General features: G+C 35.8%; 1 protein-coding gene across 6 annotated transcripts in view; it reads right to left on the bottom strand.

The window, feature by feature from the left end:
• CSDE1 (cold shock domain containing E1) overlaps nucleotides 1–20832 on the bottom strand; it is a 35387-nt gene extending 14555 nt beyond the window's left edge. Inside the window, exons 1-8 of one of the 6 annotated variants that reach the window (XM_032486977.1) lie at nucleotides 20676–20832; nucleotides 13463–13857; nucleotides 6752–6898; nucleotides 4907–5105; nucleotides 3782–3891; nucleotides 3289–3381; nucleotides 2581–2678; nucleotides 278–395 (exon numbers count right to left, since the gene is read on the bottom strand). In XM_032486977.1, coding sequence (XP_032342868.1) covers nucleotides 278–395; nucleotides 2581–2678; nucleotides 3289–3381; nucleotides 3782–3891; nucleotides 4907–5105; nucleotides 6752–6889 — 756 coding nt within the window. In that variant the 5' untranslated portion in view covers nucleotides 6890–6898; nucleotides 13463–13857; nucleotides 20676–20832. The remainder of the gene's footprint in view (nucleotides 1–277; nucleotides 396–2580; nucleotides 2679–3288; nucleotides 3382–3781; nucleotides 3892–4906; nucleotides 5106–6751; nucleotides 6899–13462; nucleotides 13858–20675) is intronic. The other 5 variants (XM_006193161.2, XM_032486978.1, XM_006193162.2 and 2 more) reach the window with 5 other exon arrangements.
• Nucleotides 20833–25188: the final 4356 nt, after the last annotated feature.

Genomic DNA, 25188 nt, shown 5'->3' with positions numbered 1-25188 from the left:
CACGCAAAAAATAACAGGAATATTACGTACTATTCAGTATACATAATAAATAAACATTTTCATAAAATTAGACTTCAGTGGAAACGATATAAAGTTTAGTATTAATTCAATTCACCAATGGCTCATTTTAAAGAACATATTAGTAACCAAAGAATGTTAAGAGATTACTTCTGAAGTTAACAGTGAAATACTTTTAAAGAGAAGAGGAAAAACAAAAGACTTGGGTTTGAGAAGTCAAAGAAAAAAACTTGAATTTCTCAAAGTTGATGACACTTACCTTCATGGCACAAACTACTCCCTGACAGCGGGCCTGTTTCTTTTTCAACAGCATAATGTTACGAGCACTTACAGCACCAGTACTAGAAAAATAAAAATCGGGTGGGGATGGCGGGGACCAAAGAGGGGTGAAAAATGCATTGGCTTGGTTAGTTGTGAGTTTAGAGAAATAATAAGCTAGTTTTCTGAGGTCTCAAGAATTCTATATTATCACTAAGTGTAAATATAAGGTTATAAAACATAACCCTTTTTATTTTATCTTCATATGCAAAGGGACTTTTGCTCAAACTCCGTTGCCTTTTAAATTGGGCACACATCTACGTAGATTGTTTTTCTCTTGGAGTGTTTAAGCAAGGCCACAAATTGGCTGCAACCAAAGATGGGGAATGCTAACATTTTAGAAAGGCTGTTAGTTGAACAAACATTGAGTAGGTGCTACGTGCTACAAAGGTAAGAGAGATACAGAGATAACTAAGAGATTGTCCTGTTTGCAACGAATGCTGAACTTAGCAGCTATTCCATCAATTATTTCTGACTAAACAGCCATAAAAGAAACATGAGTAAACACAGTGATTAAAGGAGAAACTTCCTATGATTTAAATAATGACATTTACCTCCACTGACAAGAGAGACATCACATATTGCTATATTGTCCCCATCTTTGAGCAGCAACAACGTAAATCTGATTTCTTTTTAAAGATGGCATAGACTATATAAGATTCAATAGTATTTGTTGGTGTGGTTGTTTTTAAGATCTGCAGACCAAGCAATTACTTCCTTTAATTCCTCATGAACAAACTGTAGCCAAATTGTGCTTTTTATTTCAAAAATGTAAAAGACTAACAAAGACGCTGGAAAAAAATCCTACTTGCCTCCGCTATTTACTACAGTGAAAAGGCTTTATTTAGAGCCAGATTGGGATTCAAATGTCAATATAAAAGCTGTATGACTTTAGGCAAGTTACTTTATGAGAATGTACTTCATTTTACAGATGAAACTTTATCAGGTGAGGCTGTTCTGAGGATTAACAACTGTACACAAAATATTCAGTACAAGTGCTTAGCACATTCAAGAACTTAGTAAAGGTTAAATGAAACCCTTTCATTGGCTCCCCACGCCTCTCAAACTCAAGCCCTATTCCCTAGTTTCCTACCTGAGATTAAAGGGAGGCCTCAGACTAGAACTACAAATATCCATACCCACAACTCAATCTGATTCCTTCTAGTCTTACAAGAGGTAAGGCTCAAGGCTAATAATCCTGCCCATGCTCTTGGGACTTTTCCATCTGAACCACCATTGAAAGCCCATTCCTAGCACTCTATCCAACTTCCTATTTTTAACTTCCTTCTGTACTTTCTCCCACTCCAAAGTAAAAATAATCATCACTGTGCTTTCTTAAGTACACCTTCCTTAACTGCTTATGCCAATGAATTCAACAGCTTTATCTCATGCCCATCACTAGCTTGTTCTGATCTATACACGCAAATGCATATTCAGTATCTTCATCCACACACATCTCAAACTCAAAATGCCAATTAGTATCATTCTTCTTTCACCCTTAATACTCTCTGCTTTGTCTCCTTAGTCCAGTTAATGGTAACCGCAAGCAGCCTAAGCCAGAAAAATGGCATTTATGACTCTCCTTCCCTTAGTAGAAACACAAACCTCTATCTAAAAAATGATTAAAACTTGGTGATTCTATCTTTTCAATGTGACATGACTTGACTTCTACACTCAACCACCCATGGCCTATCTGTATTAGACCCTCATCTTTCATATTAACTCTCATACCACTGCCTCTAATCTAGAGCATCCCTACTCTCTGAAAGCCTACCATCTCCACCACTTCCAATAACCGCAATCAATCATACTCCTCCATTTAAAGTCCTTCAAAGATTCCCATGACTAACGAATAAAGTTCAAACTTCATCTTTCTAATGATCCAGTCAATTCAAACAACACAATCGTCTGGCCATTTCCCCCAAATGATACTTCCTCTACCCAGAATGTTTTTCTCATCTCCCTAGTGACTTCACACCCTACTCTCAAAACTTACCACAAGCACTGCTGTTTTGGCAAAACCTTCACTCATCTCTAGAACAGTTCTTGAAAGCTCTGACCATGCTTTAATTATCTTCCTATTTCTGACACCCTACACAGTGCCTGTCATAGAACTGCCCCTCAAATGCTTAGCTGATAAATAAAGTTTAAAAGATTATGAAAATTATCTAGATTTACACGTTAGGTTTTACCTTGCTTCAAATTCATTGTAAAAAGAAAAAAAAGGTGGGGGAAAAAACTTACTGTTTATTGTTATCAATTACAAAGTTTATTTTATCTCCAGTTTCCAGCTGAATGTTCCCTTCGACATCTTCAGGGGTGTAAGTCAGATAAAACACTTCCTGTGAATTAAGAAGTTATTATTACTATATTGGCAGGATGCATATTCACTGCATACTGTGATTTACTTTGTTAAATACTTCTTAAACTGGCATTTTAAGCCAATTTCTTAAAATTAAATGCCTTTTGACAAGTACATAGTTTATTCATATAAACACAATTCCCCACCATAGTGCTGATGACTTCTGCGAGTCCACAGCTGAGCAGCAATCCAACTTCAAAAAGCTTACACACGGAAGCATTTGCCCAGAGGTTGTAGTTACATTTCAAAAAAACAACTTTTATATAAGGTGTTCCAAACAAAAAAAGCTGGAGTTAGTGCTTAAAAGGAACCAGAAAAAAGATCCCCTCCCACAACCCCCAAAAAAGTGAGTAAAAGAAGCATTTTACCTTAATGTTCTAACTAAGGTCACACTTGGGCAAGCTAAGACACTTGGAAGTCCTATTATTTTTTTAAATTTTTTGATTATGCTGCACTCGAAGCCTCTTTGAAACCAAATTTAAAACTGATTTTATCAACTGCAGCTTACGTTTTCTATTTTGAATTTTAAAGTACGCTTATAGATCACATGGTGGATCAGGCAAAGGTTTAAGAAAAATACACAAGTTTACCCCATTACGTTCGTAGCATACACTCCCTGTTGGACTCTGACCCGGGGCAGCTGGAGATTTACTCTCTAAGTTGTGAGGAACAGCGCACACAACCTACCAGTCAAAAAAAAAAAAATTTCCATTGCTAATCATTTCAGGAGCAGCACTGTGCAATATAAACTGAATTTTAATATCCTCTATACTATACATAGGGATGCATTTTAGTATGATCCACAAGAGGATGTCATGCTGCCAAGTTTCACTTACAGTACATAAACTGACTGTAAGCATAGACTTAGGGTTATATGTAAGAACCCCAATTGAGTCTTGACCATATATTTATTTCAGGTCAAGGAATGCCAGTGCTTCTGATATAATTTTAAAATGGTAACTTTTATATACTATAGCTCTCTTGCGTGCAAACTGAGGAGATGGGGAAGAATCTTCCTTTTCTAATGTGAAAGATATGCAAATGCAGGGCCCTAAGAAAACATAAAGCATCAAAGTCACTAACTTGTCCATTAATTCGTTCTTCAGGGAGGATTTCTTGTTTTATCTTCACCAGTTTAATAGCAATGGGTTTCCCAGTCCGCCGGTCAGATGATACTTCGAATTCAACATCATCTAAAATAAACAGAGTGTTGTGTTTGTTGGACTAATTTTGGTAAAATGGTATCTCACTTTCAAGCTAAACTTAATGCAGCATTTGAGTTTCCTTAGACTGGTGATTCTCAAAGTGTGGTCCTTGAACCGGCAGCAGCAGCAGCATCACCTGGAGCATAGCAGAAATGCAAATTCCCAGGTCCCACTCCAGACCTACTCAAAAACAAACTGGGCATCAGGTACAGCAATCTGTATTTTAACAAGTCATGTAGGTAATTCTGATACACACTAATCTTTCAGAACCACTGTTTTGACCAAGGTAGCTATATCTTAGTTTTCATGGCATTCTCACATACTGCAAAGGATGCAATATAATGACCATGAGGTTTGGCTTCCCCACAACCCCGAAAAATCTCCCTATACCTCCGTTTCTTCATCTGTAAAATGAGGATTAACCAAAATAACACAGTAACACTCCTGTACAGTTTAGACTATTTGGTATGCCAAATATTCATGTTAACTATTGTTCTGACTTTTTTCTTAAAGATATTTTAAAAAACACACACTGAGACCTTGTAATGTCAGTCCTTTAATAAGCCATACATTTTCACATGTGAAGGGGATTTCTATGGTGTCAGTCAAAATGAATTTCTACATAGTCCAAGTGATGACATTGTAAGTTAAGTTTTTTCAGGTACTACCCAAACTAGTACCTGGTGGAATAATTAAAACATGGTAAGTTCAATATTTTCACTGGCTTAAAATCTAATATTAGCTAAACAGTCATCATTAGGGGAATAACAATTATATCTACCAAGTGTCTATCTAAAAACTATCCAAAGATATCTTTTAGTCAATTACCCTTTCATCCCTCAAAAAGATCACCACCAAAATAGGTATCAGGATTCTGCTAAGTTTACACAGACAAACCTTGGTAACTGGTACGATTAAAAGGTCAAAGGTAGAACATTCTTATAAGTAAGCTGATAAGGGAAATTTGTGATTAGTTTTATAAAAAGGAGAACTGACAGATTACCTCCTACTTTTAAGTCCTGTAGGTTGCCATTATACTGTGAACAGTGGAAGAAAAGTCTAGCTTGACGTTCTGAACACTGAATAAATCCGTAAGAGGTTAGCAGTTTTTCAATAACCCCAGTTTCACGCAGTGCTGCTGAAGTACCATTGGGGTACCCATTGTGTCCATTGTTGTGGAGAAGGTTTGGATCAAAGCTCATCTGTTTTAAAAAGAAGAATAACTCAATATATACAGATTTGTACATTATCTCCATAGCACACTAAGTCTGATTAACAAAACCCTGAATTTTTAACATAAAAAGGCAAAGAAAATAATGGTAAAACAGGTAAAAGGAAGATCATGTGCTTTTATTATTGAAATGTTAATTTAGCTAATACATTTCAGAAGAAGTTTATCAAATTATTTGGAGGAACCATCCCAATTTATGGTAGAATTTTTACTTACCAGACAAATACAATTTCTGGAGTTTAAATATTAAGACAAAGCAACTACGTAAGTAAAAGCTGTCTTTATATTACCTTTAAATGACTAAAACAAAAATATCAGAACAAAGGTAATTAATATTCAAGAGACGGGAACACAAACTACCAGAATATTTCCTTAAGAAATTTATTAACACTTACGTTGAAATGTAAACAGAAACCTTGACACTACTTGGTAACCCATGCATCTTGAAACTAATTATTTAAGTTAGTAGAGATTAAAAAACTTTCTATGCAATACTTTTTTCAAACTAGAAAATGAATGCATGCTCAGGTCCATTAATAGAATATAACTCAAAACGAGTTAGAAAACAAGTTTTCAGGCACAACTCCAAGACAACAAAAGCTCCCTCAATTCTAAAAATGTTCAATCACTTCACAGGTACAATTAAAGAAATCTTTTCACCTATTTCAGACACCAATGAAATCTCCTAATACTGTCATTTGTTTCCATGATCAGCTAAGCAAATAAAACATTCTTTAGTGAAAGGGGATATTTAAATACAATGCACTGGGGCCTGTTTAATCATCAGATACTATCTATCACATTGAATATTTCACTTTATTTAAGTGAAGCATCAGATAGAGGAGAAAAATCCCTAGGAAATGTGAAGTCTATAACTGATTTACTACAGCAACATATCCACATCCTTACAACTAGTTTTAGACAGTTTCATTGAAAATTTGACTTATAAGCATTTTCATTTAAGTGTGATGTTGAACATTAATAAAATCATTTCTCATTAGAAAAAAGATGACTGAAATTCTAGAAAGATAAACTGAAGGTATTAGTAGTTAAACACTACGTGGGATGGCCAAATCATGCAAATCAAAGCTATCTGTAAGTGGTTAAGTTCTAGTTCTTTCATGCTAGACACTGTTCTGTGTTGGACATCTATTAACTCATTTAATCTTTATAAAAGCCCATGAGAAAGTTATGTCCCCATTTTACCAATGAGGAAACAAGACATTGATACTGAATCACTTGCCAAAGTCAAATGACAGAGGATTCAAATCAAGAAGGGCTACCTCTACAATATGGATTCTCAACTAGGGCTTCTCAAACTTAAAGTTACCTGGTGATCTGGTTAAAACAGGAAATCTGATTCAGTGGGAGCAGGAGTTTGAGATTCTCCATTTCTAACAAGGTTCCAAGCATTGATACCAAGGCTTCTGATTCTTGGACATACTTTGAGTAGCAAGGCCCTAAACTACTAAACTTATCTTTCAAGATTCAAGGTGAAGGAAATTTTTAGAAAAGTTAGAGAGTTTGCAGGGTATTTCAATCAAACTGAGTGACTCTTCTCAGTCATGCTCTTAACACAAAGAAAAATAAGCTTGGATGACTGCTTCCCTGACTTACAGATCTCTGATACGTGGGGGTCCTCTTTTGTTTTTTAGTCCCAGATGAGGTAGAAGATGAAGATAAAGGTAAAGAAAGTGAAGGAGGGGCTGCAGGAGGGGGATGAGGATCTGATGACACAGTAAAAACGTTCTCCATCTCAAACAGCTGTGACAACATAGCACAATGTTTAGAACTATGATCAATAACAAATTTAACACATTTTACAGTTAACCTGTTTAAAGATTTACTATTAGGTTACTTTAGCAAAATATAATTCATTTAATCATATTTCTATCGATAAAATAAATTATAGCATTAACACTAAAAGGTCAAACTGAAATTTATTTTTTAAAGCCCTTATACAACCTCCTAGTCCATAACATTTACAATTTTTAAAATGCCGTAAGGACTCTGGTGGTGGCTACAGTGAAACAATTCATACCAACTTTTCAATGTCTCACAACTTTACACAGAATCCAATATTTTCAATCACCTGTCTCCCTAAAGTAGGGTACACACAGGATAATCCAATGGGATGTGGAAAGAAAATAGTAGGACACATTTTTTGCCCAGAGATAAAAATTAGCTTTTATAAGTAGTTACTATGTATTCACAGGAGAGGCCTTGCTGAGTTGGTATGTCAGATCACATTACATGTCACACATTACTCATGTATTCTGAGGTAAGAGTGAAGACTCCAACAAGAGATCAATAGTGACGCCCTCACTCATTTACTTTCAGCATATTACAGTTTACATTTCCCCAATTAAGTGTACATACAAATTTAGCTATCCAGATTAACTAAACTGCCCTCACAAATAGACAAGCTGTTGAAAAAGATTTCCATAGAAGAATCTTAGAAGATAACGTTAATAAAGCAATCACAGGCAAGAATACTGGGAGGAGACACCTCTAATCCTAGTACTAGTTCTTTTAACCTCCACATTGTGAAATAAATGACCATCTAATAACATCTGACAAGTCTGCCAAAACATTACAGATTAAGACTATGATACAGACTTATACTAATAGCAATAAAACACACAAATGCATACTGTTCTTTATATATTAATTTATGATAATATAAAGTTTTTAAATTAAGCACTTATAAACTACACATCCAGACATACATAATATTTCTGGTGAGGCTGGAAAGTTTCTGCACTATTGACAGGTAAGCTATTTTTATAGTATTTCTCCTCTTTCTTTGATGCACTGCTTTACAGTGCAAATGCAGTAATATAATCACACAATTTATAAATATCTACACATGTAAATATTGACTATACATGCTTTCCTTGCTAAACAGTATTATCAAATTAATACTGAAGAGCACTATTCCACATCATTGACTTAGGTGATGACTTTCAAGCTGTGCTTTTTCAGGTTTAAACTGTAGTTCTTATCACCATACAAGTAAGAATGCAATGATATTATCTGCAATATACAGGCCAGGAAGGTGCAAAAACTACATTCTGAAGTCCTCAGTCCCACTAGCCCTATCTGTAGGTAGGAGATAAGACTCCTGTTTTTCTCACCCTAAGGGAAAATGAATCAGAATCAGAAGGGATCTGAGCTATCATTTCCTTGTAAGGGTTCCCTAATGAGGGTACTGGAATTTAGGCTGTATTACCTGAATCGTATCTCACTTCTAGACGAGCACATCAAAACAGAATTGAAAGAGAATTTTCCTTTCTCCTAGCATCTTTACTGACTTAAGTTTTTTACTCTAGCTTTTATCCATTTGGGGGACTTTTTTAAAAGGGGAAACCATATACTACTCAAGCAACTTTAGATAAGACAATATGCTAACACCGTTCCCTTAAAAGAATTCCTAAATTTTTCTTAACCAGCACCATTAAGACTAAAGAAGTACCATTAAACAAAACGGATGCTCACTGAAAACAAACAAAACCACCACATGATTACGTAAAAAGTGCAATGGAAAAAGTAGATCGCTCAACAACAGATCTTTGTTTATAAAAAGATAAAGACAACACCAGAAAAAAAGGGGAAAGGGTGTGCGGAAGGAATGGACCAACATGTAAAAGTTATTTGGCTTTTTTTAAATAGGGGGGAAAAATCAATTTAGTTGCTCATCTCACAACATACAAAAAATATTCATTAAACACCTTAACAAACATTAATTAAAAATGCATGTAGTTTTTGGAAGGAGGACTTCCTAGCTTTGAAATCAACAGAAAAAATGCAAAGGGTCAATATTTGATTATATAAAAAGTGTAAGCTGCGGGGAGGGTATAGCTCAGTGGCAGAGTGCTTAGGTTAGCTTAGCATGCAATCCCCAGCACCTCCATTAAAATAAATAAAATAAACCTAATTACACTCTCCCCAAATAAATTTAAAAAATAAAATAAAAAACTTTAAAAAGTACAAGCTTTTATATTCACATCTAAAGAGAACAAATGCAAATGTAAATATATGGGTGTATCTTAAAGAATTTAAACAAATCAGTAAGAATTAGAAACTATTAGAAAATAAGCTCCATGAGAGTAGGAACTTTTTGTTCAAGGCTAATCCCCAGTGTTAGACAGTGCTTGGCAAAATGCAGGCACTCATCTGTTTAATTACAGAAAGACATTAAGACAAATAGTCTTAAAAGATCATTCACTAACTACACAACATATAAACTTCAATTTTGGCAAGCAAAAATTTTGATAAAACAAATTATTCATTTATCAAACCAAAGATAAAAGATTAAAAGATAAAAAAATTAAAAGATAAAACTACCAAACATAAAAGATACTGAGAAAGTAGGTTAAGAACGTGCTCATGTACTTTTACGGTGGTAAACTGGTACAACCTTTCTAAATAGTCTAGCAGCATGTACCAAAATGTGGAGCTGTTTTCCTTATTAATTCCACTGCAGGAAACCTATCCTGGGGAAGTGTGAAATGTGGACAAACCTATACGCAAAAATGTGTCACTGAAATGTTTTAGTAACAAATTCCTGGAAATAATCTGAAGTCTTAACACTGGTTCAAGAAGTCACAGTAATTTATATGACAAAAAATAAAATAACTCACATAGTATGACTTCAACTGTATTTAAAAAAGGAAAGACCGGGAAAATCTAATTTAATGCTCAAAGATGAGAAAACACTTAGATGGCATTTTAAGTGCACAGAGATAAAAATGGTAAATGGGAACAGAATCCAGTACTGGCTCCATGGCTTGAATTCTTAACCACTGCCTTATACATTAAACCAGAACCTGAGTGCCTACAATGCATCAGTACTGTTCTAGGTTCTACTTCTATAGTAGTGAACAGAGGAGACAAAAGTCCCCATCCCAAGTCATTAACATTAATCCCCGTAAAAAAAAATTTGTAAAGACCCTCAAGTTAAATTTAATTCACTTCTAGTTCAAGAAATCAACTAAATTTCCCTGAAGAATATAGAACTTAGTCTTGTTTCCCATACTTTTAACTTCTCTGGGATTGTTTCCTCATATGAAAACCGATGGCCTATGTGATTTTTGAATTCCCTAGGGGGGAAAAAAATCAAAATTCTATGATTTGTAATTTCTTCTTGTAACATCACTGAGTTGCCCCCAGCCCCTGCCCCTTTCTAACCTACTCTGCTTGCCTCACACTGAAAAGGAATTAGTTTAGAAAAGGCAACCTAATTCACTATAAGAGTTTTAAAAAATGACTTTGTATTCTTAACCTACATATAATTTCCCTTAACTTCTTTTGTTCCTTTCAGTTTTCTGAATGCAACGTTTTTCATACTAATTGCTGTCTTCTGGATATGTTCTAAACAATTATTCACTAAAGCATATTTCACTATTATTCTTATTGTATCCTGACCAATATATATAGAGTAGTGAGTGATTATGTTTAGTCTTTAGAAACTTTGTATAACTTAAAAAAAAAAACCCTCCAGATCATTTCTTAATAAATTAGTAAAATCAGGTTTTCTCCTTTTAATTCTTCTAGAACTGATCATTTGCTAAGAAAGAAAAAACTAATCTAATGCTTTTAAATTTCTTTTGTTGGTTAACCTGGAGTTCCAACTTATAGGGATAATTTAAAATTATTAGCCTTTGTAAGCTATCTTTTAAGCATTCTATGTCCTTCCTTAATACCCACCTCACAGAGTTGCTGGGATGGTTAGGGTTACTTCATACAAAAACCTGAAGTGCATAGTACCTAAGTACAGACATAACTACTTATTACTAAATTATTTTTTAAAAGTAGGGCAAGGATAGAATCTGGCAGCACATACCCAGAGAATTCTCTGAAAAATCAGTCCATTAGTCAACGCCTTTGAATGTTTATTACCCAATCTGTATTTCTCCAAACTAATCATTATACTATCATGAGATACTGTCAAATGGCCTTATAGAAGTATCTTTTTTTTTTTTTTTTACCGGTTTGCTCCTGGACTTTTGCTAGGGATAGAAAGCAAGATCCGAAGTTCCCATACCTACCTCTGAAAAAACAATCAAGACTCTGGTCACAAGTCTCCATTAGCTATTTCCACACTTATAGCAAGTTACCCTGTTATCTTCTCATTTACCTGGGGCTTCAGTTTTCTTTTAATGTTCCTAGCTTTGCTTTCTTCTGTCACCTTAAACTGTCTTGATCAAAATTCTCACCAAAGCAATCAAGTCTATCTTTACATGCCAACCAAACTTCTTATAAGCCTTATTCTTCCTTGATATTTTTAGGGCCAATCCCACTCCTCAATATTTATTCACTCCTAATTATGTACTACTTTTACTGTTTTTTCCAGAAGTCTCTAAAAATCTGGTGTTCTAATGCATTACCAAATCTGTTTCCTTAACTGTACTCTTTTTAATTGGAATAATTCACAACTGTACAACAAGAACATGTTTTACTGTTAATATCTCCCACCCCAACTGTTATGTTTATAAATATGTGTATTAACATATACAACCTAACTTCTGACAGCTATGGGAGCATGTGGGTTTATTTATACATTTTAAAATGTTCATGTAATAAATTAACACTCAGAAGACAAAAATTAGGCTAAACAAAAAGCCCTTCTGCTTTTAATCCATTTCTATAAATCATGTCAATGAAAGCTTTAGCATCTAGTCTTTTACCCTTTGAATAGTAAAGATAAAACAATACAATTTCAATCTCCATTATTTTACCAATCCAGCACAATCGATGACAGTCAAAAATAATTTTTAAAGAGAAGGTAGAAAGGAACAAATAGAAAAAGCAAACAGTACAATGACCTTAAAACTGAGTAATTAAGTGTCTGTTTATGGGTAATTTAAATAGTTATTAGTCATAGTTTTAAATTAAGGAATAATTCTGGCCCACAGTAAGATCATTACCACAGTAAGCTCTCAATCTTTAAATAAATTGGAGATAAAGGCTCAAGTGCTTCTTGAAACGGTGATGAAGCTTTTAAGATAACCACCTAGGAATGACCTGTTTTCATTCCCCATTTCATTTGATCAATGCAGCATTTTACAAAATGTTTATCTTCTTGGAATTATCTTCCTTAGCATTCTTTGCTGACTACCTCTATTCCTTTGAGCATTCTCTTCTTTGGTACTTCTTCATTTATTACCTATAAAGTGATGACTCCTTTTTGAATTTCAAACCTTTATTTCTGCTGATCTTAAAAAAAATCTAAGAACTAAAGATGAAAAAGGAAAACTGCCCACCACAATCTTACCTCTCCCAAACAGCCACTGTTTTAACATTCCAAACAATATTTTCTCAACTTCGGATTACTATCTAATAAACACAACAGATTTCCACAAGTCCCTACCTGAACTTCCCTATTCCTATGAAAAAAAGTTTCTAACTTGGACAACTGGATAGACTAAATCAATTCCCTCCAGCCTCATCTTCATATGCAATAGGTCAATAGTTCTACCACTTCTACTATTAAAACACCTAGTGTCTACCTCTTCTCTCTGCCTTTACCCTAACTTTATCTTTCTTACACTCTGTCCACTGGTCTTAACGGGCATCCCATCCTTAGCCCATTCCTTAAAAGTGGCACTACTTGTCTTTTAAAGATATACTTCTGAATATGTAACATCAAAATCTGAAGCAATAAATTATCTCAGATTTGAAATACAAAATTCATTAAGCCCTTGCTTATAAACATCTGGTGACCTTCCTAAAAAATGTCAAATAAAGTGGGCCCTTAAGAACCTGCCTCCAGTAAGCCTCCCTTTCCAGTTTCTCTCTCTGTCCCACAAAACTGTACTCTCTACTGTTCATAATGGACTACTCAATATATACCATGTGTTTTCAGACTTCCTTGAATCTGCTAATTGTTAGCTCTATACCTCCACCAAAGACTCATCTCCCTTTAAACATAGTAGTACTCACCTTCAAATTTCCCTTTCTTGTAGGCTTTCTTTACTCAAGGTTACCTCTAACAAGATTGTAAAAGGCACTCCTATCTGAAACTCTAACTTCTAAATAGTACAAATGGAGTTTTTCTAAAAGATCAATGAATCAAGAGATCTGTATGTATTAATAAACACAATATTGGGTGAAAAATCCCAGTTCTGGCCATAAATACTGTCCTCATCTAACAAGAAGCAATAATTAAATAACCTAGTGTTGATATTTTTAGACTAATAGTTGAGAATATACATCATTTTCAGAATACCTTTAGAAGAGAACAAATTTAAATTTTATATTTAACCAAGAAATCAGAAAATCCAGAATTATAAACTGATTCTTGACAACAGGAAACTATAGACCTACCTCGCAGTGATAATCAAATATTGCACTTTCAGTAGTATTTGCTGATTTCTTCTTTTTCAGCACACGTTTCAAAGAATGAAAGTTGCTAGTATTAAAAAAAAAAGAGAGAGAGAGCGAGAGAAAATGATCTATGAAGCTAATAAAGAATACAACTGCTGCTGCACCGGGCAATCTCACAGCACAGCACTGAAGAAAACAAAGACTACTAGCAGCGTCGGGAAGTGCTCTTTCAAAGCTGTTGAGTAGGCACAAACTTCTTGTTTCAGATCAAGTGTTGTGTCTTCAACTTAAGTGTACTCTTCTTTGGTCTTGGTTGTTTCGAGGTTTGTTCCTTGCCTGATCTGAACTTGAAGCAGCAGTTTCAGGTGGTAAAGTATGTTCTGTTACACTTCATACTAGAGATAAAAAACAAAGATATTAACTATAACTTACATAAAAGAATCAGGGACAGATGGCAGGTGGGGGGATAAGCTCATTTCATTAACTTAGAATCAAGCACTACAGGAAACTTGGAAGCACACACATTTGATGTCATTTGAGCAATCTCTCAACTGCTAACAGGTATTTCCTTTGGTACTACACACTCAATACCAGAAATCATTTCATAGTCCTTACTGACACCCCTTCCCCTAAATAAGCTCTAAGTTACACAGCATAATAGTCAATTTAGTATAAGAGTTTTGTAATTATCTAGCACTGTTAGGTACTGTGGAGAATATAAAAAGTTCCTGCCATCAGTCTGCATTCTTGTTGAGAAGAGTTATACAAGGAGGAAAAAACAGAATATAGGATAAAATGCCAAAAATTAACCTGCTCAACTAATATCTGGATATGTACTGTGTCACATACTATACTACATACATTACTTATTATTTATTCACCACTGTCTGTGCCTCAAAGCAACATGGCAAGTATGATCAGAGAAGGCTTTTAATAAGAGGTGGAGTATTTCAGCTTAATTTGGAGAAAGGCAGATTTTTCAGAGAAAGAAAACAGCTGAGCAGTCCAGGCATGAAATATCACATAAACCAAGCCAGAGTATGCAACTAGATTCTAAGTTCCTTCAGAGCAGAGATCATGTATATGATTTTCTATGCCTAGAACCAAGGGAGCTTTACTAGTAGCATGAGTGACTGTGGCAACAAGTATGGCTTGCTGTTTCAGAGGAATCAATAGACTAGCTAGGGCTGGGTTAAAGTGAAATGAGATATATAGTGTGACAGGTGCAGCAGAGCCAGATTATGAAGCACTTCAACTTGATATAACAGGAAACAGAGAACCTAGTTCTTGATGAAAGGGTATTAAGTCTTGAAATCCTATGAGAGATGACTTAGTGAAGGAAACAGACATCTCATTCAAGCTATTGCCATAAACAGATGAGAAATGTCTATAGAAGAGAAACAATTGAGAAGGGAAGAGAAATGAAATATATTTATAAACAAAACCTCAGAATTGTGCTTTGTATTAGCTATAAAAAATGATTACTCAGAGCTGATGAAATGACTTAAGAGTAGGAGAGCTCAATTCTAATCACACTGACGCTTACCAGTAAAATGCCACAAACAAGTTATATTTAATCTCCCTGAGTTTGTTTCTCCTATGCAAAATGAAAACTTATTTTATTAACAGCTGATCTGTAGCCATTGGTTTTATCTAACATTCCATGACTTTATACTGTTATTTCAAATATCAAATGTTACATTTGTCAGATCTTTTATTTGGATCATTCTATTACCCAGACTAGATACTCAGAGCAGTGGATCTCCAATCAATTGGGAAGCTTTAAGAAATACCTATGCCCACTCCCCCAAGAGTAATTAAACCTGCCTGATGTCGGGTCACTTCTGTAATGGTCTCTGAGTCCTCCCTCTCCACCTCCACACTCGATGTTGCAAGTCTTATCAACATTTCAAGATATCTTTGGTCCTAAATGACACCAAATTTTGGTCCAGGTGTCTGACACACCTAATTTCTAGTGTCAACCCTTTCCATTTTCTGTCACATAACACTACCAGACTGATTTATCTAAAATTCCAATTTCATCTCATTCATCTCATCTCCTTGTCCAAAATCCTCAGTGATTTTTCCAGCACTCTAAATGGGAAGTTCTTAATCCTGGCTGCACATCCTATCCACCTGGGCAAATGAAAAAAAAACGAAAACAAAACAAAACAAAACAAAAACAAAGCCTGGATCCCACCCTGAGATTCTAATCTAACTGGGAATAAGTCCCAGGCATTGGTATATTTTCTCCCCCTACCCCACCCCAAGGTGTTTCTGACTTGCAGTCAGTGTTAAACAACCACCATTCAAGATGTCTCTATTCTACCTTACCAACTTTATCTTCTACTGCTGTCCAGTTCTTCTAGATAGGTGCATTTTCCTAACTCTTAAACACAAATCTTGGGAGATTCCTGAATTCTAGTCTTTGTGCCTATGCATCTGTCCACAAAGATATATTTTGCCATCTTCAATGTGACCAAAAAAAAAAAAAAAAAAAAAAAAAAGCCTTTCCTGAGCATTTCAGTACAGATTTAATATCTTAATTTTCACTATGGGAAGCATTAATTCCCACTGTCTGCATCATTCTTTTTGGAACCAAATCATTTCTGTACTTTACTTACTTCATGTTTATGTACCTTGTTCTTTCAATTATATTTCAAATTTCTGAAAGACAAACTCAAGTTTATTCCTTTATCACAGCCCCCTTTAGTACCTAACCCAGTATTGCTAAACTTAACCACAGCAGAAACTAATATAGCAAAAAGATAATTAATCTATAATAGGTAAAAGACACAATTCAAGTTGGCAAACAGTTCTACCAATGTTAAAAAGTTTTGGTTAACTGTATAAAGTCTTAATTATCCAATCAAGAAGTAACCTCTTCTTTTAAAAAATACCCACTGGACATATTAATAAATTGGCTATCCACTCATGCCAAAATTAACATTCATGGGTAATACTGACAAATTCTTTTGCTTTAACCTTCTGAACTTAAGTGCATCCCCTACATCCCCTCCAAAAGCTAGACACTTCTTAAGTCACATGAACTACAAAGTACTAATCAAAAAACTAACGATCAATTTAAATGTGGATCTGAGAGTCTCCCTGATTGCTAAATAATCAAATCCTTTTCCCTTTGCTCAGTAGGTGAACACTATCACCGTAAGTTAATTATCAACTATTATGTCACGCTGTTTTAGGAGTTAAAGCCGAATTCCTTTTACTTGAACTGATAATCCAAACAGTCATGCTCCATTTCACCTGTCCTAAAATTACGATCACCTGTTTTGTTATTTACTGTTTCCTCCAGTTCGGTGCTTTATCTTAAAGGCCTAGCATAAGCCAGGCACACAGTAGGCATTAAATTAATACATGTTGAGCTAATACAATTATATGGTGTTAATTCATCTAAAATGTATCATATAACCCAGTTTATCATTTTGACAAATTATTCTCAAAGTCTGTACAGCATTCACTTGGGAAGAATGTTAATGAAATGTTAAACCAGTCTATAAAAGTCTTCACCTAACCCACTTTCTTCCGGGTACTTCTTCCTTTGAGAAAAGACCTAAATAGGTAGCATGGGACTGAAAAGGCTCTCTACTGGTAATTTTTATGGATAATATTCATTCTTGCCTTAATTCCCCAGTTCATATTTCTTGATGTATTAAATCAAGACATATCATACTTTTCTCTAACCTGTGTAACTTAAGTGCCTAATAGGTTTTAGTTCAGTTGTACTTTGGGATTTAAGGAAAATGATACAGTTTGGACAATTAACCACCTTAAAAGAGTCTAAGTCATCACCATGTTGAGTGGAAATTGCTGCAACTATCTTTTTTGTATATGTTTACTTTAGTAATAACAATTGTACTGAGTTGTTAATTACTAAGATATTTAAAATTATATACCCACTCATCACTTAACTGCTTTTACGTATACTAATACTTTGAAACAGGACAAATGCCAGGGCAGGAGGAAACTAAAGAAATGTTACAGACACAAAAACCAGAGAATAGTATAGATCAGCACTGTTTAACAGAAATAACAGTGCAAGCCATATCTGTAATTTAAAATTTTCTAGTAATGATAGTAACGTTGAAAGAAACAGGCAAAACTAATTTTAATTATCTTATTTAATCAAGTAAATTCAAAATGTCATCACTTCCCACAGGAAGTGACTTTTTTTTTTAATTCCTCAAAATCCACAACACATTTCAATTCAGAATTGTGCACAGTTCAAGTGCAGAATGGTCACACAAGGCTGGTGGCTATCACATTGACCAGAGCAGGTATAGTGATGGTGGCACTGGCTTGCCCAATAAAGCGACAGTGTATGTAAGGCCCTTGGGCAAAGACTTTCACTCAAGGAGGCAGTATCTAGCAAACCTGACCATAGCAGGAGTTTGTACTTACTACATCTGAGAAGCAGAAGTGCAAATAACTGGCTATGTACCAGCTGTAACTACAAATCAATGGAGAGCCTACTGGTTCAATGTGAATAAATTGCTGGTTATTTTATTTTCAACTACACACTAATGTATTACTTCAGCATAAAAGAACATTAAGGAATGCTCTAAAAATAATCATTCAGTGTACCATATTCAGCTTAATACCCCTAATAAAAGAATGTAGCACAACAGAAACATGTCAGAATTCCTCAGGCTTGGCAGTACATACCGAAAAAAAGTTATGATTTACTTTGCTTTTTAACTAGGTACTCACACATGCAAGTGGAAAACAATCTAATACAAAGACAACGGAATTTCTTAAAATCCTGATTTGGCAGAAAGCATTTAACAGCAAGAAATGATGGGACTCTAGAAAGCAAGTCACTCTCACCACAGTAGTTTCAACACTGAAGACATTCTAGCTATTAAGTCTTAAAAAATATTTACAATTCTTCTAGCTGTAATTCTCTATTATGAAAAATCCTACAAGTTTTACAGCTCTCCATGAGACAGTCTGGGTCAAAGATCGCAAAGTAGTTTCCCCTCTGTTTTTTGAAAAGACTAAACTAAGAAGGCAAATCAATGTCTTGTATTTATTTAACAAGATCTCAAAATTTTTATTTTGTAATGCAGTCCTCAAATTCAACTCCTTAAAAATCTGTCCACATGGCCATCTGTTTCAACTACCTTGTGAGAAGTATGATCCTTACAACAATGTGAATGAACTTAATGTTACTGAACTGTACACTTCAAAAGAAGATTAAAACAGAAAATTCTGTTATGTATATTTTACCACAATTTAAAAGAAAATATGTATTTTAAAATGCTGTATGGTCCTGCATCGTGTCTTCAGATGGAGGCAGAGGAAAACAGGAGTGGGATAAAGCAGGAACTACATGTCAGCTTTCACATTCTCATTTTTGATTTGTTAGGAATTTACCAGAATTTTCGACCATACTCTAAAGGTCATACTTGTTAAGTCAGAACTTATTTACAAAAAGAGAAAACCTATCTTCTGTGCCTCAAATACTTTAGTTTTCAACTCAGCTGCTATAAATACTCATCTACATGGTAAACATCCAAAGCAGCTGCAAAATCACTCAAACCACTACCATCTCTTTTATTTTGGGCCTATGGCTAAAAGGAAAAAAGAAACAAGGCTGAAAATTTATCAAGATTTTATGACTCAGGCATATATGCCTATTCAAGTATATAAAACCCCTCCTTACCCACATCAAGAATACCCAATATTGGTTAGTACCAAAAGGGCACCAAGGTATTATATCGCCCCTCAACGTAGTATTGAAAATGCTTACCTTCTGGAAACTCGAAAATTACTCAGCGTTTTGATATAGAATAACTTATACTAGTGGACTACAGTTTGGTTCCTACATTTTTACAGATTGGTAGCTCCGGACAAGAGCTGTCAGTTTGTACCATTCTGATAAAAAACTAAATCTTTTACAGGATATATATAGATTTCAAGATTTGCCTATCACAGTGCCTCTGGGCATCCTCCCTCCCTCTCCACCCTGTCTCCCAACTGTTTTAAAGACGATCACACTCTTTCGCTCATTTTAGGTGCAAAACAAGGAAATTACCTCGCACAACAACGTTCAGATTTTTGTATTTGCAGACTGAAGGCTGTTTTAGAGAGTGTTCCCTGCCTCACTTGTGAGTCAAGCAATAAAGGAGACATCTGGGTGCTTCTAGAGGAAAATTTTAAAAGCAAAAAGAACCGTGGAATTAAGATTTCGTACTGATGGAATACCGGATAGTAAAAACCTCGAAAGTGTCTCCGACCAGGGCTCTAAAAAACTAACTCTATATAGAATGACGAAGCCAAGCCGTTCATTGCACAATGTGGGCCAGGCTCTTGCACCATAAGAATCGGAGAAGGTGGTCAGGAGAACTCGACTGGGTTCTCACATAACAGAGTTCGCCCTAACCCCAGGACAGAGCGGGTAAAGCCATGCGCCTAAGTTCATTTAGGGAGCTGGTTCCTTTTCTCAAGAAACCGAAGGGAAGATTTAGAGGAAGGCTGGGTGTCGAGACCCAAGATAGACAGCTGTAGGTGAATGGAAGGATGACAATTCGGCCGCGCTACTGTGCAAGATGTGGCCGAAGAAAAGAGGTGTCTCTAAGCACTTAGACGGAGCGGGGTCTCAGCACATACACAAAGGAGGCGCCACTACCGCACTGCGCTCTGGTACTCGTAGTCAGGTCCTCAAGTAGGGGACGGCTAAGAAACTATCGGGTCCAGAGTAAAAGTAGGCCCGTATCCTCTGCCTCAGGCTCTTCCAGTCTCACACAAAGGACCGCACCACCACCCCCCTCGCCCCGCCCGCCGGGACTTGTAGTTCCCGTTTCCCCCACCAAGCCGCAGAGGAGGAAGGAGCCAGACTACAACTCCCAGCAGCCTCCGCGCCCAATCCCCGCACCCCTACCTCCATCTTGGCTGCGGTCGGAGCCTCCATTTTCGCTCCCTCCCCCCACTTCAGTCACCACTACCACCACCACGCGGGGCCGCCTGGCCTCGACTCTTCGCTTCGGCTCTGCAGCCTGACGTGAGGCCTAGACAGCTGAACCGGGGCCTCGTGGAAAAGCCCAGGGTAGGAACTCACGGTGAGACCTTCCTTACCCGGAGCTCTAAGAGTGCCCACCCTAACTCAGAAGTCTCTCTCGTTTGTCTTGGTCTTCTCATCTGCCCTTAGCCTGGCTTCTTGCTACCCCCAGTTGGACCCTGAGGTCGTACTCACCCCAACAGCTCAGCGCCCCCTCTCCAGCGCCGCCATAAGCAGCACGGCCCGGTACGTAGGAATAAATCTCGCTTCTCTCGCGAGAGTTGCGGGCTCCGAGCGCGTGCACAGGCGGGAGGGGGTGGGGTGGAGCGTATCCCTAATACGCCTGCGCACGAGTGTTGAGTGACGCCAGCCAGTGCGCTTCGCTTAACCTCAACCAAGATGGTGTATGCGTTTTCCTATATTCCCTGCCCCGTAAACTGCGGGAAACGATCTCGGTGTTTACTGACTCTGTTGGGACGCAAGGGGCGGGGTGGCTTGTGACTTTCGGCGTCTCTTATCTTTGCCAATCTGAATACGCTTTAGGCAGCGAGACCGGGCTAAACCTTCAAGGCGAGCAATTTGGAGGGCATATCAGGAATGTCATAGAAAGGAATTCTCTTCCCAGCGATAATCCAGAAGCTCCCAAACTCCAGTTTCTCTTTACAAACAGTGCAAGGTTTCTTTCTCTTGTCTGCTACGTTAGAATGGAATTTTCATTAGCATAGAGTTAGGTTTTTAGCAAAATAATTTGGATGCCTTAAGTGAGGACTTTATCTCCCACAAGCTATATTGCTCGCAACAGACGAACAAGAGTGAGCAAGGCGGCATAATCATCAAAAAACAAACTCCTTCACCTGACCTTTCTAGTTACCAGTTCATAGTGTATCAGGTAATCAAAGAGGATGAATCAATAACCAAAAGGTTGAAATCAGGGCAAATGGATGATTCATCCAACGGGAAAAAGAGGGAAACAGGAAAATGGTTAATTCTAGCCACGGAAAAGTTCACTGAATTATCCCTTGCCAAACAATAGAGCAGCCCCCTCTGGTGAGAGGAAAGCTTTTCACAGATTCTGTGGCTCTTTCACTTGACAATTTTGGATGAAAAACAACCAGCCACGCTCCTAAGCACTCTCCCACCCACTTCATTTTCCCTTTCAACATATTTGTCCGACACCTCGTGTAAGTCATCACTGGGGTGTATATTGTAGTAACGACAAACGGACATGGTTCTGTCCTCAAAGAACTTACAGTCTAGCATCATTCAGTAATCACAAAAACCAAAATCTAAACATAAACATTGAAATAAATGCAATGAAGGAAAGGTGCACAGTGTTATGAGAGTGTATAACCTTCACTTCTGAGCAAATCATCTTGAATTGTAGGAGGAGGCAGTATCGTACTTCTGATGTTTAGAGATTTTTCTCTCCACCTCTGTTGCTGTTGGTTTAATTCCGTACCACCTCCAAGCTGCCTCTAATGCCTTCCCATGCTTTCCCAGGCACAGATACGTGCTTCACTTTCAGTGCTTTCATAGCTCACTCTGTTGTAATTACTAGCTTATACTGATTAGTGATACTTTAGAACAGGGCCCATGACATTCATCTTTGCATCGCTGGTTCCTGACAGTGGCTGGCATAGACAACTGTCAAAAGCTTGTTGAATGAATACCACTGAACAACAGTGTGAGAGGCTGTTAGAAAGTAAAATGTTCTGTTGGGAAGTACAGAATGTAGATACATCAAACTAGCTGTTTTGTTTCCTCTGTCCAGTTCTTAAATCTGAAATTTCTTCTCCCCAGCAACGGATCTAGTTTGGATATTCTAATGTTACAGAGAAACTGCTCTGGGCTCTTGCAGTAGAAACAAGGTCATGTGAAGCTGGGCTAAAAGTAGAATTAGGTCTAAGAGCACACATTCTCAAATATCACAGCAATAGGAAATGTAAAAAATAATGGTCTCACTAAATTCTATAAATACAATTCCTATTAATAAGAATAAAGTCTCTATTTCTACCATCACACATAACTTCTAAAGACCTTCTTAAACTATGTAACTGTTTCATCATCCTCATTCTGATATGTCTCAATTGCCTTTAAATTCCTTCTTGATCCATAATTAGTATCAATCTATATTCAACACAAAATGCAAATATGTGTAAACCCAGAAGCATACATTTTAGCTCTAATGCATTAAGAAAGTAAAAGATGGAGTAATTTGATTTAAATGATTTATTCTTTCTGCAAGTACCACCCACAGAAGTAGATTTCATTTTAAGAAGGTCACATTTTAAGGCAATAATACTTTTTAGATTAATTCTGAAATCAAATTAAAAAAACAAAAGAATGTAAGTATCTTTTATGCTTATTTCTTTAAACCAAAGTTAATTAAAGCAGAAAATTGTCAAGTCACTTGGGGAACCATTTCCTATACAACAGCTAGTCATGGATTTGGGGAAGATATTTAGTCTACTAAGGAATAATCATCAGAATTTAAAATTGCATAAATTATTTTTGGTTGTTTATCATTCTGATTTTTCTTTCTGAGACACTTAAATAGACAATAAGATTGATTATGGTTGTGTGTTTTTTTCTCTGAATTATCATAAGCACATTTCTGTGAAGTCTACTTGAGAATCAAGAGTAAGTATCCTTTACGCATTTATAAGGTTTTCTTGAGCAGCGATGGATGAGATTTTTGTCAGTTCTCTGTGAATGATAAAAAATTAGTTCAATGTAGAGATTTTTTTTTAAGTAAGGCTAAATTGATTCAAGATTTAAGGACTTTTTATTCTGTCATTTTATCCTTCCTATCCTGGGAAGTTAATGGGAACTTCTTTTATAAAATTATGATAATTGCAGATGGTTAAGATTTCAGAACAGGAAAATACAATTTAGAGCAAAAACTTTCATAAAGAATAATTACTTCCAAGGAGGGAGAGTACAGCTCAAGTGGTAGAGCGTGTGCTTAGCATGCACAAGGTCCTGGGTTCAAGCCCCAGTACTGCCTCCGAAAAAAATAATAAATAAATAAACCTAACCACCCCACCCCCGAAAAACCCTAAATAAATAAAGTCACCTAGAAAATGTAAAGAAAAAAAAAGGAATGACTTTAAAAAAAAAAAAGAATAATTACTTACAAAAGAATGTAAATAAGATTCCTAGAACTTTACAATCCAAAACTTTTTATTCATTAACAACCCCAGTTAAAATGATTGTTTAAATGAGAATAATATATAAGAATAACAATTATGTAATAAAATATTAGAATACTCTTTAAATAAGAATAAGGCAAAAGCTTTATATAATGCTTCCCTTTAAAATGTCAGCATTGCACTTAATGGAAGAATTACGTGGACGTGCTAAGCTGCTGCACTACAAGTAATCAGCATAACATTTTTAGCTCTGGGAATCACCCAGAGGGAATTGTGGAACAAAAGCCTATTTTAAATTTAATTAAAAATAAAACCAGCTGCACTCAGAATAAAATCTAACACTTTTACAGTGAGTGACCTACAAGACCCTAAATGACCTAGTCCCCAACTAAGCCTCTAACCCCTGGTTCACCATGATTCATTTCTACTGCCATTTTGGTTCCTCCAACATGGCAAATTTGCTCCTACTTCGGAATCCTTGCCTTGACTCATGCCTCTGCCTGAAATGCTCTTTCCCCAAATCATCACATATTTGGCACTTTCTCATCATTTATGTTTCAGCCCAAATATTATCACCTCACAAACATCTTTTCTGAAGTAAAAGTACCTACTATCACCATTACTCTCCATAATAATATTAGCTTGTTTTATTGTCTTTATAACATGTATTGCTATCCCAAATTAACACATTTATGAATTTAATTGTTTATTGCCTTGCTTCCTGAACAATAACATAAGTTTCAGTTCTCAGTTTGGTTCATCATTGTACCCCCTAAACCTAGGACAGTAAGTACTTAATAAATGACCATTGAATGAATGGATTACAGTTACTTAATTAAATCGAAGGCAATACTGATTGTGTGATACGTCATCATTTATGTACCAGCAAGAAGAAAATATGTTGCCATTTTCACTATGACTACTTTTATTACTTAGAATTTTATATTTATGAAAAGAGCTCTTTTAAACTTATTTAGACCTAGTTTTTTTAAATCATGTGTCACTCTTGTGTGTATATAAAGTTAAAAAAATACATAAGCAAAGTAAATTAAGATATTCCTAAAACTTCTTTACAAAGTCCAACTCTTCTGAATCTCTTTTTAGTAATAAGTTTGAACATATTTTAAAAATGCCATACATCAAGAGGCAGCATAGAAAAATAAAAAATCAACAGATTAGGAGAATATATATTTGCAAAATATAAATCCTGACAGTGTATTTGTATCATAAATATATAATAAATTAATACATGTCAATTGATAAGAAAAAAATCAAAGGAAAATGGAGGAAAGACTTGAGTGTTTATATTTTTAAAAAGCCCTGTACAGGCAAATAAACATTGAAATTATGTTCAGCCTTATTAGAAATCAGGAGAATGCATATTTGTTTTGAGATAATTTTAGACTTACAAAATTAGAAATATAGTTCCTATAAATCCTTCACCCAGTTTTCCATTATATTAATCTTACCACACCATAGAACAAATTTCAAAACTAGGAAATTAGTCTTGATGTGATAATAATAACCACAAAATTAATTTGGGTTTCATCAGTTTT

This window comes from Camelus ferus, chromosome 9 (assembly GCF_009834535.1).
Source record: "Camelus ferus isolate YT-003-E chromosome 9, BCGSAC_Cfer_1.0, whole genome shotgun sequence".
Taxonomy (NCBI): domain Eukaryota; kingdom Metazoa; phylum Chordata; class Mammalia; order Artiodactyla; family Camelidae; genus Camelus; species Camelus ferus.
This window is presented reverse-complemented; position numbering and strand designations above follow the sequence as displayed.